The sequence below is a fragment of the Trichoderma ghanense genome, assembly GCF_004382785.1.
Source record: "Trichoderma ghanense strain CCMA-1212 chromosome Unknown scaffold_2, whole genome shotgun sequence".
NCBI classification, from domain to species: domain Eukaryota; kingdom Fungi; phylum Ascomycota; class Sordariomycetes; order Hypocreales; family Hypocreaceae; genus Trichoderma; species Trichoderma ghanense.
In genome coordinates, this window is record NW_027395665.1 from 1,365,400 (window position 1) to 1,378,589 (window position 13,190).

The 13,190-nt window shown below is 54.7% G+C and overlaps 2 protein-coding genes across 2 annotated transcripts; both read left to right on the plus strand.

Annotated features, from left to right (window-relative positions):
- Positions 1-208: 208 nt before the first annotated feature.
- CCMA1212_002838 (uncharacterized protein) lies at positions 209-1,048 on the plus strand (the record flags this gene model as incomplete). The annotated part of the gene is made up of 2 exons (XM_073700209.1): positions 209-634; positions 713-1,048. 2 exons carry the CDS (start codon positions 209-211, stop codon positions 1,046-1,048), a joined length of 762 nt encoding a protein of 253 aa, XP_073561531.1.
- Positions 1,049-4,163: 3,115 nt separating this feature from the next.
- On the plus strand, positions 4,164-7,683 carry CCMA1212_002839 (Putative zinc protease; the record flags this gene model as incomplete). Its single annotated transcript, XM_073700210.1, has 4 exons — positions 4,164-4,421; positions 4,582-5,436; positions 5,507-7,142; positions 7,214-7,683. 4 exons carry the CDS (start codon positions 4,164-4,166, stop codon positions 7,681-7,683), a joined length of 3,219 nt encoding a protein of 1,072 aa, XP_073561530.1.
- Between the last annotated feature and the right edge of the window lie 5,507 nt (positions 7,684-13,190).

Genomic DNA, 13,190 nt, shown 5'->3' on the forward strand with positions numbered 1-13,190 from the left:
TATTGTCCGAAATGGGATGGGGTGCTTGCTGCCGGCGCATTATCGACAAGCTCCCGGTAACTTTTTTTTCCCTTTCTGCTTCTTGTTTACGAAGCCGTCTTAAGCCATCAACAAACCAGAACTTGCGCTTAACCGAAGAAGCAAACCCAGACACTCTTCAAAGTCCAAATAAAAAGAGAAAACCGCGAGGCGGGAAATACCACCCAAGATGTCTCCAGACACGCCCAAGGGGCCCTCCTCGAGGCTCCTGACGATGAAGTTCATGCAGCGAGCTGTTGCATCCGCAGCTTCGTCGCCACAACCCGATGAAAGCTCCCAGACTTCCAAAAAGCGAAAGCTGAAGCACTCAGCGACCGCAGCTGCAGAGGAAAGAATCAGCGCGCTGATTGACCAGGCCTCTATAAAAGCAGCCATCGAGGAACAAGAGGCGAAGCGACAGGCAGCCCTGGCCCTTCACACTGCGACCGGCGCGCACTGGGTTCTGAACACAAAGCTGGACAAGTTGAATGCTAGCAAGCCCTCAGAGCCTTCGCTGAACGTTGTCTATGTGGGCTATGGAGATATAGATTCATCCAACGAGTCTGGAGGCGAAGACGCTCCCCAGAGTGGGCGGACATCGACGCGCAAGCCCAAAGTAGTCGAGGACCAGGCATGTCCACACCTCCCCACCATATTAACAAGTATACCTTGTCCCTTGGCTGACCTTCAACAGAAACCAAGCCCGAGTAAAGTCGACCAGTCAGGTGAGGAATCATCTAGTGACGACGATGACGAAAACCCGAAGCGCAAAAGTAGGCGTCTGGACTCTGGAGACAGCTCAAGCCGCTCACAGTCGCGGTCGATTCCCAGACTCAACGAGGAATCCAGAAAGGCCAAAGATTTCCGTGAGAAGCGGAAGAAGAAGGAGGTTCGACTCAACACCATTTCTTCTATATCGTCTGCAGGTGCTGGGGGTACTGGCAGCCCGATCCCTAACATGACCTGCTACATTTGCAAGCAACCCGGGCACAAGGCCGCCATCTGTCCCAAAAACTCCTCCAGGAGATGATTTGCTTCTGCTTCTCTTTGATGCTTCACTTTGTGGTGAGAACTATCGTTCCCATTGAATCCACTTTCGCGCATTCTATCCTCTGGAGGGATGTACCATTTCATAAATGCAGAAGCTCGCCTGCCCAATATATACCCGTTTTGTTCATAGGTCGAGGCGAAACTTCCCCCAGCTGCTTGCATCACCATCCTTAATTTCCATATAGAAGCTCTTGGACAATCACCAAGACATACTGCCATCTCCCAGATGCGCAATTGAACTACCAGCGAACTTTTCTTGGGTGTTTTCTCGGGCATGGAATAGATAGAATACAATTCTGAATTATGACCATATTAAATGCTTTTACTCTTAACATGCAAAGTTGATCCTGAACTTTAAACTCCATATACAGCGATACTATTCATGTAAGGCTGTAGAACGGCATGTGCCTTTTGCTGTCTGTAGAACATATCACATCTGCCTTATCTCCCGGAGGCTCGCAAATCTCGCGCAGGCTTGGTGGGATCAGATCCAATCTACGGAGTCTCGGAACTAATTCTGCCACCTGCATGTACTAAACAGTATGGAGGAATGGAGAACACACCAAGAATCAAGACGATTGCAGCATATGCAAGCCGATCACACAAGGGACAGTCAGCATCCCATCTTGTCATCCTCACACATTCCCGCATCAGTCTGTTGCGGGGCCAAACGATCCTTTGTCGAAGGATGAATCCACCATGGAGGACACCATCGACAACTTTGTCCGTCCAAACCATAGTCTGCAGCCGCCGCAAAGCCGCCCGCGCGAAGGCGTACAAATCACATGCATATGAGTTCCTACGCAGCGCATTCGCGAGCTCTGGGCGTCTTCCCCGGGCCTCATTAACAGATATTACATGGAGGAGACGCGGACTTCTGCACTACGGCGGCGCCTAAGCCAGGCCGGTCGCTTCAATTTTGTCCATGAGGTCAATAGTGTTTGCTAATGATGAGCGGAGCGTCCAGTCATTGGTTTGCACAGTACTCTCGGCAGTGGCCATCAGTCACGCTGGGCGTCTCCAATGCTCGGCGGCGTTACGGTGGTGGAACCGAGAGGCGAGTGAGCGCACACGATCAAGCGTCACGAACGAAGCTCTTGGGCAACTCGGACCAGATTCAATGCCGGCATTACGAAGGTGCGAGCACGAGTACTTGTACTGTCAGTATGGCACGAGTGTCCTCTGATTCGGCGTCTTTCTTTCCAAGCATTGCCCGCTGGCTGTGGAGCTGCGGGCACAACAGACTGGACGAAAAGCGGCGTCTTGCTCAGAGGCGCTGCTCGGCTCGACAACCTTGATGGACTGGTGAGACCCTCATATTAGTCCAAGGCAGTGGTCGACGTGTCAAGCACCCAATCGCCTCTTGCACTTACCATGCATGGCCCTTGGCCTATGCTCACCGACCCAAAAGACTTGTAAGCAGATCAGATCGCGACCCTGACCTTTGTTCGTTTAGCGCGCCCCTCTCGACGGAGTCCTGGCAGAAGACGCTTCAAGAGAATCATCGACATCTCGTCGGAGCTTTGCGGTTGGACAAAGTCGCCGCTATGGTTTGTCGTGGGCTGTTTGGGGCCGATGTTGGCTCATTGATATCGAGGGTTGACGCGCAGTCGTGCTGAGGCCACCGACGGCTTCTGCTCTTACTGCTCAGGTCATCAATTGCAAGTTTCAGCAGCAGCTTTACTCGTACGACCCTGGGCGAGGAGGATAAGTCGCCCGTCCATTACTGATTGGCTGGTATGAGCTTTGGCAGAGGATCATACCCACTGCAAATCCACGCTTGAGCAACCCAAGAGAGTGGAAACGAGACGGGGAAGCATCATCACTCTTTGCTCTCCACACCCCTTGCAGCATCTCAGAGCTTCCGTCCTCGTCCTCGGATTGGTGAGCGGCTTGTCACGTCTCTCCTTTGATTGCGCAGGACTGGCCCTGCAGAGCCAATTGACGCTGTGTGACCACATCCCGAAGCACGGCCCCGACAAACGTCCGCGGCATTCGGCCTGCTTGCCTTGATTCGTGATCATAGCGGTAAAATCCTGGTTCTTTGGCTTCTCTCCTTAGAAGCAGCGATCCATACAAGAGCTTGCTGAAAATGATCTGCGCCCTACCAAACATAGCAGCAGAGCGTGAAGTAACGAACATCATGGCCAATGACAGCTCTTGGACCCCATCGCAAGAGACGTGTATTACAGTACAGCCAGCTTGGCGTCGCAAATCGAAGGACATTGAATATAGGCAAAGCCTTTCCGCTGTTCGCCGCCCCAAGGGAGCGGCTGAGGGGACCTTGAGGGGTGGGCTCTGGATCAAAGAGGCCTTCCTATCCATCGCTCCCAGATTGTGTAAGTCTAGATATATACATAAGTAGCACGTAAGCATCATAGCTTCCTCGCAAGCAGACGCTGGATGTATTATCCACGCAGGGAGTTCCGGCCATCTGACAAGGTAGTACGCAATCAGCATGCAACTTTCCCATCGTAACGCACATTCGCGCTGATTCTCTACATGCAGAACTCGTTGGCACCATTCATCCAAGCGCAGAAGTGCCGCTTGGGATCACTTACCTCCTGCTTATCAACTTGCGTCAGAGCAGACAGAGAGCTTCTGTCGCCCCCTTTTCCCCTGCTGCTGCTCCTCCTCCTCTCCTTTGCGACTCGCTGCTCCAACTCTCCGACTGCAAAACAAACCTTCGTTTTCCACCAATCGCAGCCTCCAGGAACAGCCATTGAACCCGATAAAAACACCGCGAGACCCTGATCACCAACAGCAGCAAACCACATAGATTCACCAAACTGCAGCCAGCTCCCTATTGCTGATTTTGCCGTCTTTCGACCTAAATAGACAAGGTGGCGCTTCTTCCCCACTAACAAATACCTAGCAAGCCTCAACACACCGCAACGGGGACTCGATCAGTCAGCCAGCCGCCACTTACCTTACCTACAAAAACCACCACCAGCCCATACCTTACCTTGCCTATCCTGTACGATCCTTCCAAGGCCCTTCAGCTGAGCTGCCTCCCTGTCGAAGCGTCGCCCGCGTTCTGCCCGTCTGTTGACGCTTCGAAGTCGGACTCTGGACGCTTCGTGAAATCCCCCGCAATGGAGCGAGTGCCGGCGCCGGTCAAGGCTGAGGCCCAAGGCCCCAGTCGCCCATCGTCGGTTGTGCTTCTGACCGACAAGTTGGAGAAGCCGTCGATCGACGAGCGCGAGTACAGGGTCATCCGCCTGGAGAATGGGCTCGAGGCTCTGCTGGCGCACGATCCGGAGGCGGACAAGGCCAGCGCGGCGCTTGACGTCAACGTGGGCAACTACAGCGACGAGGCTGATATGCCTGGCATGGCACACGCAGTTGAGCATGTAAGCCGCGATCCCCTTTTACGGTTCCCCTGTTTGTCGGATCGGTGATGGAATTCCTACTTGTTCCCCCTTGAGCTCCTCTCTATTCTGCCATTGTCGTCCTCCCGCCACCGCTTGTGCCTCCTGTGATGCAGCAGACTGACACTCAAACCAATGGTAGCTCTTGTTCATGGGCACGAAAAAGTTCCCCATCGAGAACGAGTACAGCCAATATCTGTCCGCAAACTCCGGCACCTCCAATGCGTATACAGCCTCTACGTCGACCAATTACTACTTCGAGGTGGCGGCCAAGCCAGCCAATGGCCAAGATCCGTCAGACACCAACCCCTCGCCTCTCCGTGGGGCCCTCGACCGCTTTGCGCAGTTCTTCATTGAGCCGCTCTTCTTGTCCAGCACCTTGGACAGGGAGCTTCAGGCCGTCGATTCGGAGAACAAGAAGAACCTGCAGAATGACACCTGGCGCATCCACCAGCTCGCCAAGTCTCTGTCGAACCCGAAGCACCCTTTCTGCCACTTCTCTACCGGCAACCTGGAGGTGCTCAAGACGATCCCCGAGTCCAAGGGGATCAATGTCAGAGACAAGTTCATCGAGTTCCATGCCAAGCACTACTCTGCCAACCGCATGAAGCTCGTCATTCTGGGCCGTGAGCCACTTGACGTTCTCCAGAAATGGACCGTCGAGTTCTTCTCCGACATTGTCAACAAGAATCTGCCTCCCAACCGATGGACAGAGGAGCCCCCGTTCCGCGAAAGCGACATTGGTGTGCAGTTCTTCGCAAAGCCGGTCATGGACACCAGAGAGCTGCACCTGTTCTTCCCATTCATCGATGAGGAGTACCTGTACGAATCCCAGCCTGGTCGATACTGCTCTCACCTCATTGGCCACGAGGGGCCCGGCAGCATCATGTCATATATCAAGAACAAGGGCTGGGCCAATAGCCTCTCTGCCGGTGCTTCCCCGATCTGCCCCGGCTCGCCAGGAGTCTTCGAGGTCCAGATCCGACTGACGGAAGAGGTAAGCTTACCCATGCATCCATGCTGTGCGTGTTTCTGGATTTAGTCTCTCTGACAGCTTGACACCACAGGGCCTCAAAGTCTATCCCCAGGTTGTCAACGTCTTTTTCCAGTACGTTGCTCTCCTGCGCGAGACACCTCCCCAGGAATGGATTTTCGAGGAGCAAAAGACCATGGCCGAAATAGAGTTCAAGTATAGAGAAAAGGCGCCCGCGAGCCGGTTCACGAGCAGAGTCAGCTCCGTGATGCAAAAGCCGTTCCCACGAGAATGGTTGTTGAGTGGCTACAGCCTCATGCGCGCCTTTGACGCAGATCTCATCCAGCAGGCTCTAGCAAAGATTCGCCCAGACAATCTACGTCTCTGCGTCGTTTCACAAACCTTCCCTGGTACCTGGGAGAAGAGGGAGAAGTGGTATGGCACGGAGTACACATACGAGAGAATTCCCAAGGATCAGATGGAGGATTGGAAGCGCGCCATGGAGGCTCCAAGCCAGAGCCGGCTGTCGGAACTGCATCTGCCTCACAAGAATGCCTTCATACCCAACAGGCTCGAGGTGGAGAAGAAGGAGGTGTCGGAGCCTGCATTGGCACCTCGGATCCTGCGAAACGACGAAGCGGCTCGAACTTGGTGGAAAAAAGACGACACTTTCTGGGTCCCCAAGGCAAATGTCATTGTCGTCCTCAACATTCCTCTCGTGAACGCCTCCGCTCAGAGCTACGTCAAGACCAAGCTGTTTACGGAGCTGGTGCGCGATGCATTGGAGGAGTACTCGTACGATGCAACGCTTGCGGGAATCGAGTATACGGTGTCCCTGGACAACCGAGGCCTCTGCATCGAAGTTTCGGGATACAACGACAAGCTTCCCGTTCTTCTCGAGCAAGTCACCGCCACCCTGCGCGATCTCCCAATCAAAGACGATCGCTTCACCGTCGTGAAGGAGCGCGTTACTCGTAGCTATGACAATTGGCAGCTGCATTCTGCGTATCAACAGTCTGGGGATTATACGTCGTGGCTCAATGCTGAACATGACTGTCTGGTCGAAGAGCTTGCCGTTGAACTGCGAGAAGTCACGGCAGACGATGTGCGGGAATTCCGGAGGCAACTGCTGGCCCAGATGCACATCGAGGCGTACACACATGGCAACATGAACAGGGGCGATGCCCTGAGAGCGACGGATACGGTCCTGTCCGCCTTGAAGCCTCGCGTCTTGCCCAAGTCTCAATGGCCCATCATCCGCTCGCTCATCCTGCCTCCCGGGTCCAACTACGTCTACAAGAAGACGCTGAAAGACCCCGCAAACGTTAACCACTGCGTCGAGACATGCCTCTACATTGGCGAGAAGGGCGACCGACAGTCACGCGCAAAGACCCTGTTGATGGACCAGATGATCCACGAGCCCGCGTTCGACCAGCTCAGGACGAAGGAGCAGCTAGGATACATTGTCTTCGCCAACATGCGGCCCTTTGCCACCACATTCGGTTTCCGCATCATGATTCAGAGCGACAGGACTCCCGACTATCTCGACAAGCGTATCGAGGCCTTCTTGGTCCTGTTTGGGGAGATGCTCAAGAACATGACGGAAGACGAATTCGAGGGCCACAAGCGAAGCCTGATCAACAAGAGGCTCGAAAAGCTGCGCAACCTCGACCAGGAAACCAACAGGCATTGGGCCCAGATATCCAGCGAGTACTATGACTTTGAGCAAGGTGAGTGACATCCCGGATCTGGTTTATCGCGCGTTTTATCCATGCGACATACTAATGCGTCTGGAATACAGCCCATCAAGATGCAGCCCATGTGAAACCACTCACAAAGGCCGACATGGTCAGCTTCTTCGACGAGTACTTTAGCCCCTTTTCGAGCAGCCGAGCCCGTCTTTCGGTTCACTTGTGTGCTAGGGGTTCGGACGAGCGGGATTCAAAGGTTGTGGAACTCTTGAAGGAGTCTGGGCTGGAGGACGTTTCCAAGGAGGACCGAGCGAGCCTTGACCTTTTGGAGGGACATTTGAAGACGAGGCAATCAATCTCTGAAGAGAAACGCGCATCCCTCCTTTCCAAAGCCAAGGAACTGGGGCTTCCTCAGGCCTCCCCCGACCTCTTGGAAACGCCAAGCAACATTGCATCCGCGGTAGACTCGGCAGTAGAGATTACCGACGGGCGACTGTACAAGGCCGGTCTGCGGGCCAGTTCAGGAGCTCGCCCGGTCAAGGACATTGCCGAGTTCGAAGAGACGGATTCCAAGCTTTGAGCGCGACGGCATGTTGATGAATTATGATGAATTTCCTTGATTTTACACAGAAAGAGGGAACAGGCAAAGGAAAACACGATAGATGTCTGATGCTGCACAAGCAAAGGAAATTACTCTGGGGTGAGAGTTGGACGGAGGGCGTCAACTACGGGTACACACATTAGAGGTCTTTCTTCTTCCTTTTCTACATCTGGGCATATTGGATGGGAAAAAAGAGGGTGACGTGCTCTTGGGTCAAGACGTCGCTTACTTGGACAAGTATCGGATCTTTGGATTGCTTGGAACAAGGCAATGAATGACTGCTTTGGCTATAAGATTAACTCGGCTTCATCCGCGGAAAGATTATACAGAAGTTGTACAGTTAGAGAATCACGTTCAGCCCTAGGCACCCCTGCTTAAGGTATTATGCTGTACTACATATACAGAAGTCGCTTGAGAAGGTGATGTCTCTGAAGGCCGGGTTTGATGGGAACCGAAACACCTACCTATAGGAGGTACTCTGTCTAACAACCCTCAACTTGAGAAAATACCTACGGCAGCTACTACCGTAGGTATGGGAAGCACTGTATACCTTATGTCATACCTGGTACACACAGTGAACTGGTCCCTACCTACTATATGTATTTGGTCGTGTAATGGACATCAGGATCGTTTCCTTCTTTTGTAATGAATAAACTATGAACAACTGCAGTATCACAATGCCATGGACATGTTGACGAATTGCAAGTGAGGTCAGGCAAGTATTCGAGGAGATGCAAGCTATAGACAGATTCAATATCAAACCGACCCCAACCGGTCTATTCCCAGGCTCGGTCTGCCCGTATGTATGGTGGTTGATCCGGCCGACGCCAATAGCCGCCACGGCGGCGGATGGAAAATGAAGGACAGTAATCGCCACAACTGGAGGCCCGGAGAAGTAAAGCCGCTGATGATATTGTATTTTTCCAAGGCTCGAACTCCGTAAGATGATGCTCGCGTCTGCCAGAAAATGCACGTTAGCGCTCCGGAACAATACTGAGAGCACCGGCAGTTGGCTCTCTTTTGGCTTGTGCGCTGGCAATGCCGGCTGCTGCATTGATAGGTGCAGGTATTGAAAGTCGATTCACTGAGGCGAGCTGGAATCTTGGCCCAGGGCTTCCACTGCAGTGGGACCGCCCCGCCATGTAGCTTTTTGGTAGCTGGAGGGGAAGGGAGAGCCTACGCCTACGCCTACGCCAGGCCAGTGGACCTCGAGTTTTTGGCGGGCAGCTTCTTTTCTTTTTCCTGCACTTGGGTTGTCTTCTTTGCAAATCTTCCTGCTTGCGTTCACTTTGCATGACTTAACGGACATCTGCGATAGCACACAGCCCGCGCTACATTCGCGTTCTACACTCCTCCACCAGATTCGAGGTACTGAGAAACTGCACCTGTTCTTCTGCCTTGTACGTACCTGCAGCCTCGCCACAGCGGCATCGACGCCCTCAACTCACCCAAATCGACCAGGCGCGGTTACGTACAAAACGGGGCCCTAACCCAGATCCCGCTGTTCCTCTTTGCGCTTCGGCTCGATTTTTTTTTCCCCATTCGACTTTTTTCTGTGCCCTTCTTTCGATTCACTTCTATTTTCTTTCTCTGTTTTCTAAACTCGACCCTTCTTTTTGTTTATTCCTCTTTACTTGAGGTTTTCAGGAGGGGCTTCGCATCAGTTTAGCCTCCGCAGCAGAGCAAGAAAAGAAACCCGCAGGGACGAGCAGGCATACACCCACGTACGTACTACGTACGAGTGACTCGTACCCTCTTTTCGCGCTGCGGGCGTCTTTTTATTTCTTCGCACTTCGCCAGGTACGAATTACAGCAGGATATAGAGGGACACACACTGGTCGGTAGAAGGTAGGTCACAGTCAGGCACCACGGCACAGAGACGGTGGCGCTATGCCCAGTCCAGGCCATGCCACAGCACCAGCCCAGCGCTTCAGCCCACATCCACCCTCCACGTCCCTCATGCTGTGCTGCAAGCAGCGAGTGCATCGGCAAGTACACGGACATGACCATTCACGTGTGCCTATTCCGCCTGCATCCTGCTTCAGCTTCTGCTTTACTCAACTTCACTCTTGCCCTTGCTCTCTGCCTTTTTCTGTCTACTCTGCTCGATTCAACCCTGCCCTTGCATCACAGCCACGGCCAGAACCCCCGCCAGAGCCAGAGGTACTCGCAGATGCGCCAGCATCACACCGTCGCCTCTGGTGCTGCTGCAACGGCCGCCGCTGTGACGTCTTTTGCCCCTTCAAGCCGCTGCAAATAGAAAGCCGTCCAGATCCAGAAATAGCTGACACCTCGCCCCACACAGCCCGTCAATCACCGCCTTGCCCAGAGGACTGCACGAAACAAACGCCGCCTCCACTGCCCCGATGTCCGGTGGCCCTGCCTCTGCTCTGTCAACCCCTCGGCGACGGTCTGCTGCGTGCTGCGTCTCCGTCTCCGTCTGTGTCTGTGTCTGTGTCTGCGTCTAGAGCAGGTACAAATACACGGCCATCCCCATCGCCTCTCCCGCCAACCCGCTCCCGCCGTCCCCCCCAGAGCTGCCCGGGGCAGCTCACTGTCAAGACGTCTTCCTCAAAGAAGAGAAAGCTCGCCCGTCCCTTGACCATCGATATCGACGCCCCGACATCGCCATCGCCAGACACCGCCATCCCCTCGTGCGAGCCCGACGACGACGCCGCCCTCTCCTTTTCCGCCACGCCCATAGCCTCCGGGCTTGAAGCGCCGCTCTACGTCCGAGCCGGCTCCGTAACCGCCTCCAGCGTGCCCCCGCGGCTGCAGACCCAGGCACAGGCCCAGATCGCCTCGTCCCTCGTTTCTGCCGACTACGCTTCCTCTGTTGCCTCGTCCCCCGGCACCTCCTTCTACCCCGAGCCCTCGATCGACAGCGAAAGAGGAGGAGACGACGCGAGCTCTGTGCGCACCTACGCTAGGAGCCAGTCACCCTTCCTCATCTCCAGGAAGGCTCTCATGAACGGAGATGCTGATCTGCCCCAACGTTCATCCTCTCCGTTGAAGCGACGAGCATCCAGCATGGATCCCGAAACCATCCCCAATAAGAACGGCGATGCCGCCGCCAGTGCCGGAGACGTGGAGATGACATCGTCCTCCAACCCCTCGGTGGAGCTGCCCCGCGCCATGAGCGTCGATGTTGAAGCCTCGGACTCCAAAGCCTCGGCCAGCAACGGCGCTGATGCCGCCGCTCAATGTAAGTTTCGACAATGCAGAGCAAGAAAGCGGTCTTTTCATGACAAGCACATGTCTTGGGGGGAAACCTCCAAGATACAAGATCGTACAGTAACTGACACTTCAACTCTGTTTCACTGCAGCTGCCCCTCCTCCCCCACTCATTGAGCAGGTCAAGATTATCGAAATGCTTCTCAAGGCTTCGGCAGAAAAGCTGCCGCAGGAGGGCGACCAGGCCTATCTCGTATCGCGTACTTGGGTTGACAAGGCGCTGTCCCTACGCTCGGGCAAGGCCGACGTGGCTGAGATATCATTGGGCCCAGTCGACAACTCCGACATCATTGAGGAAGTCATCCGAGAGCCTGGCCGTGAAGATTTCGTTCGCCTCAAGCCAGGGCTTGATCAGCAGTCATTCGAACTTTTCCCCGAAGATGCGTGGAAGCTGGTCATGGATTGGTACGGCATGGTAGAGGGGCAGAAGCCCATCGTCCGGACGGCCATCAACACTGCCGCCGACGCCCAGTCTCCTACTGAAATCGTCTATGAGCTGCACCCCCCTATCTTCCGGGTGCACCGGCTGTGGTCGGTACTGAGCCCGCTGCCAATTGAGCAGACTTTGAAGGCCGAGAACCCTCCTCCTCTTGCCTTGGTCAGAAGCCGCAAGTCGCACGCCCAGACGTTTATTAAGGATATAAAACGCCTCTCAGGCATCCCGATTGACCGCAAAGTTCGCCTGTGGTTGGTCAACACCGAGCTGCTTGAGGCTACTCAGGCTCCCGCCAATGCGACAGCTCCAGCTAAAGCTCCGGCCCTCCTCACGACGCCTCCCGATTCGCCCGGCCGCGGCGAAGACTCCAACGGAGCCGCAGAGTCTGGCTGGTCACATCTGCTCCTTGACGTTGCCACGTTCGGCAGCTCCCGGGATGCCAGACGACAGGCTGCGCTTGAGGATCATACCGTGAACCCCAACTACAATGGCTCTGCCTCCATCCAGCTCTTTGACTTGGTGACTGACCAAACCCTTATTGTGGATGAGTTGGTAAGCAAGGGGCTCTGGGTGAGCACCTGCACGAGCCGGTCACTGGTCGAGAAGGCGATACCCACGCGTACTAATGACACCGCGTTGTCCAAACCGTTGAATAATCGAACCAGTCCCAGCTCCTCGGAGGGACCTGCCACTCGTGGCAGGATGCAGAAGAAGAGAAATGGCCGCAGTGTTGGCGCCGTCGGTTTGCACAATCTGGGAAACACCTGCTACATGAACTCGGCGCTGCAATGCGTTCGCAGTGTGGAGGAGCTGACGAAATACTTCCTAACGGATGCGTACGTCTCCGAGCTCAACAAGACCAATCCCCTGGGCTACAACGGCAAGGTTGCCATGGCCTACGGCTCGCTGTTGAGAGAAATCTATGATGAAGGCAGAGGCTCAGTCAGCCCGCGGGATTTCAAAAACACCGTTGGCCGCTGCCGAAGCACCTTTGCCGGCTGGGGCCAGCAAGACTCCCAGGAGTTCCTCGGCTTCTTACTCGATGCCCTCCAGGAAGACCTGAGCCGCATCAAGAAGAAGCCCTACATTGAGAAGCCGGACTCGACGGACGACATGATCAACAACCCAGAGGCGATCAAGGAAATGGCCGACAAAGTGTGGGACATTACACGAAAGCGAGATGATTCCGTCATTGCTGATCTGTTTACCGGCATGTACAAGTCGACCCTCAAGTGCCCTGAGTGTGGCAAGATCAGCATCACATTCGACCCCTTCAACAACCTGACACTGCCCTTGCCCGTTGAGAACATGTGGTCCAAGACTGTCAAGTTCTTCCCTCTCAATGATGTCCCCGTCATGTTCGAGGTTGAGCTACCCAAGCATAGCTCCATTGAGGCTCTCAAGTCGTTCTTGTCGATCCGCACAGGAGTGCCGCCGAACCGCCTCATGGGTGCTGAAGAGTTCAAAGATCGCTTCTTCAAAATCTATGACAACAGCGGAGATGTGTCGGAAGAGATTGGTGCAAACGACGTTGCGACGTTTCACGAACTGGAAGCCGTCCCTACCAACTGGCCTGCCAAAGGCTACCAGAAGAAGCCTCGCTCAATGCTGGACCTCGACGACACCCCGGCCGAGGCCACCGAGGAGTGGAACGACCCCAAGTACGACACCATGGTGGTACCGGTCCTGCACCGACGCCCATTCAGCACCGGCAAGGTACCTGAGGGTACGTCTCCTCCGCATTTCATCACCCTGACCAGGGAGGAGGCGTCGAGCTACGACATGATCAAGCGCAAGGTTTTGGAACGAGTCGCAA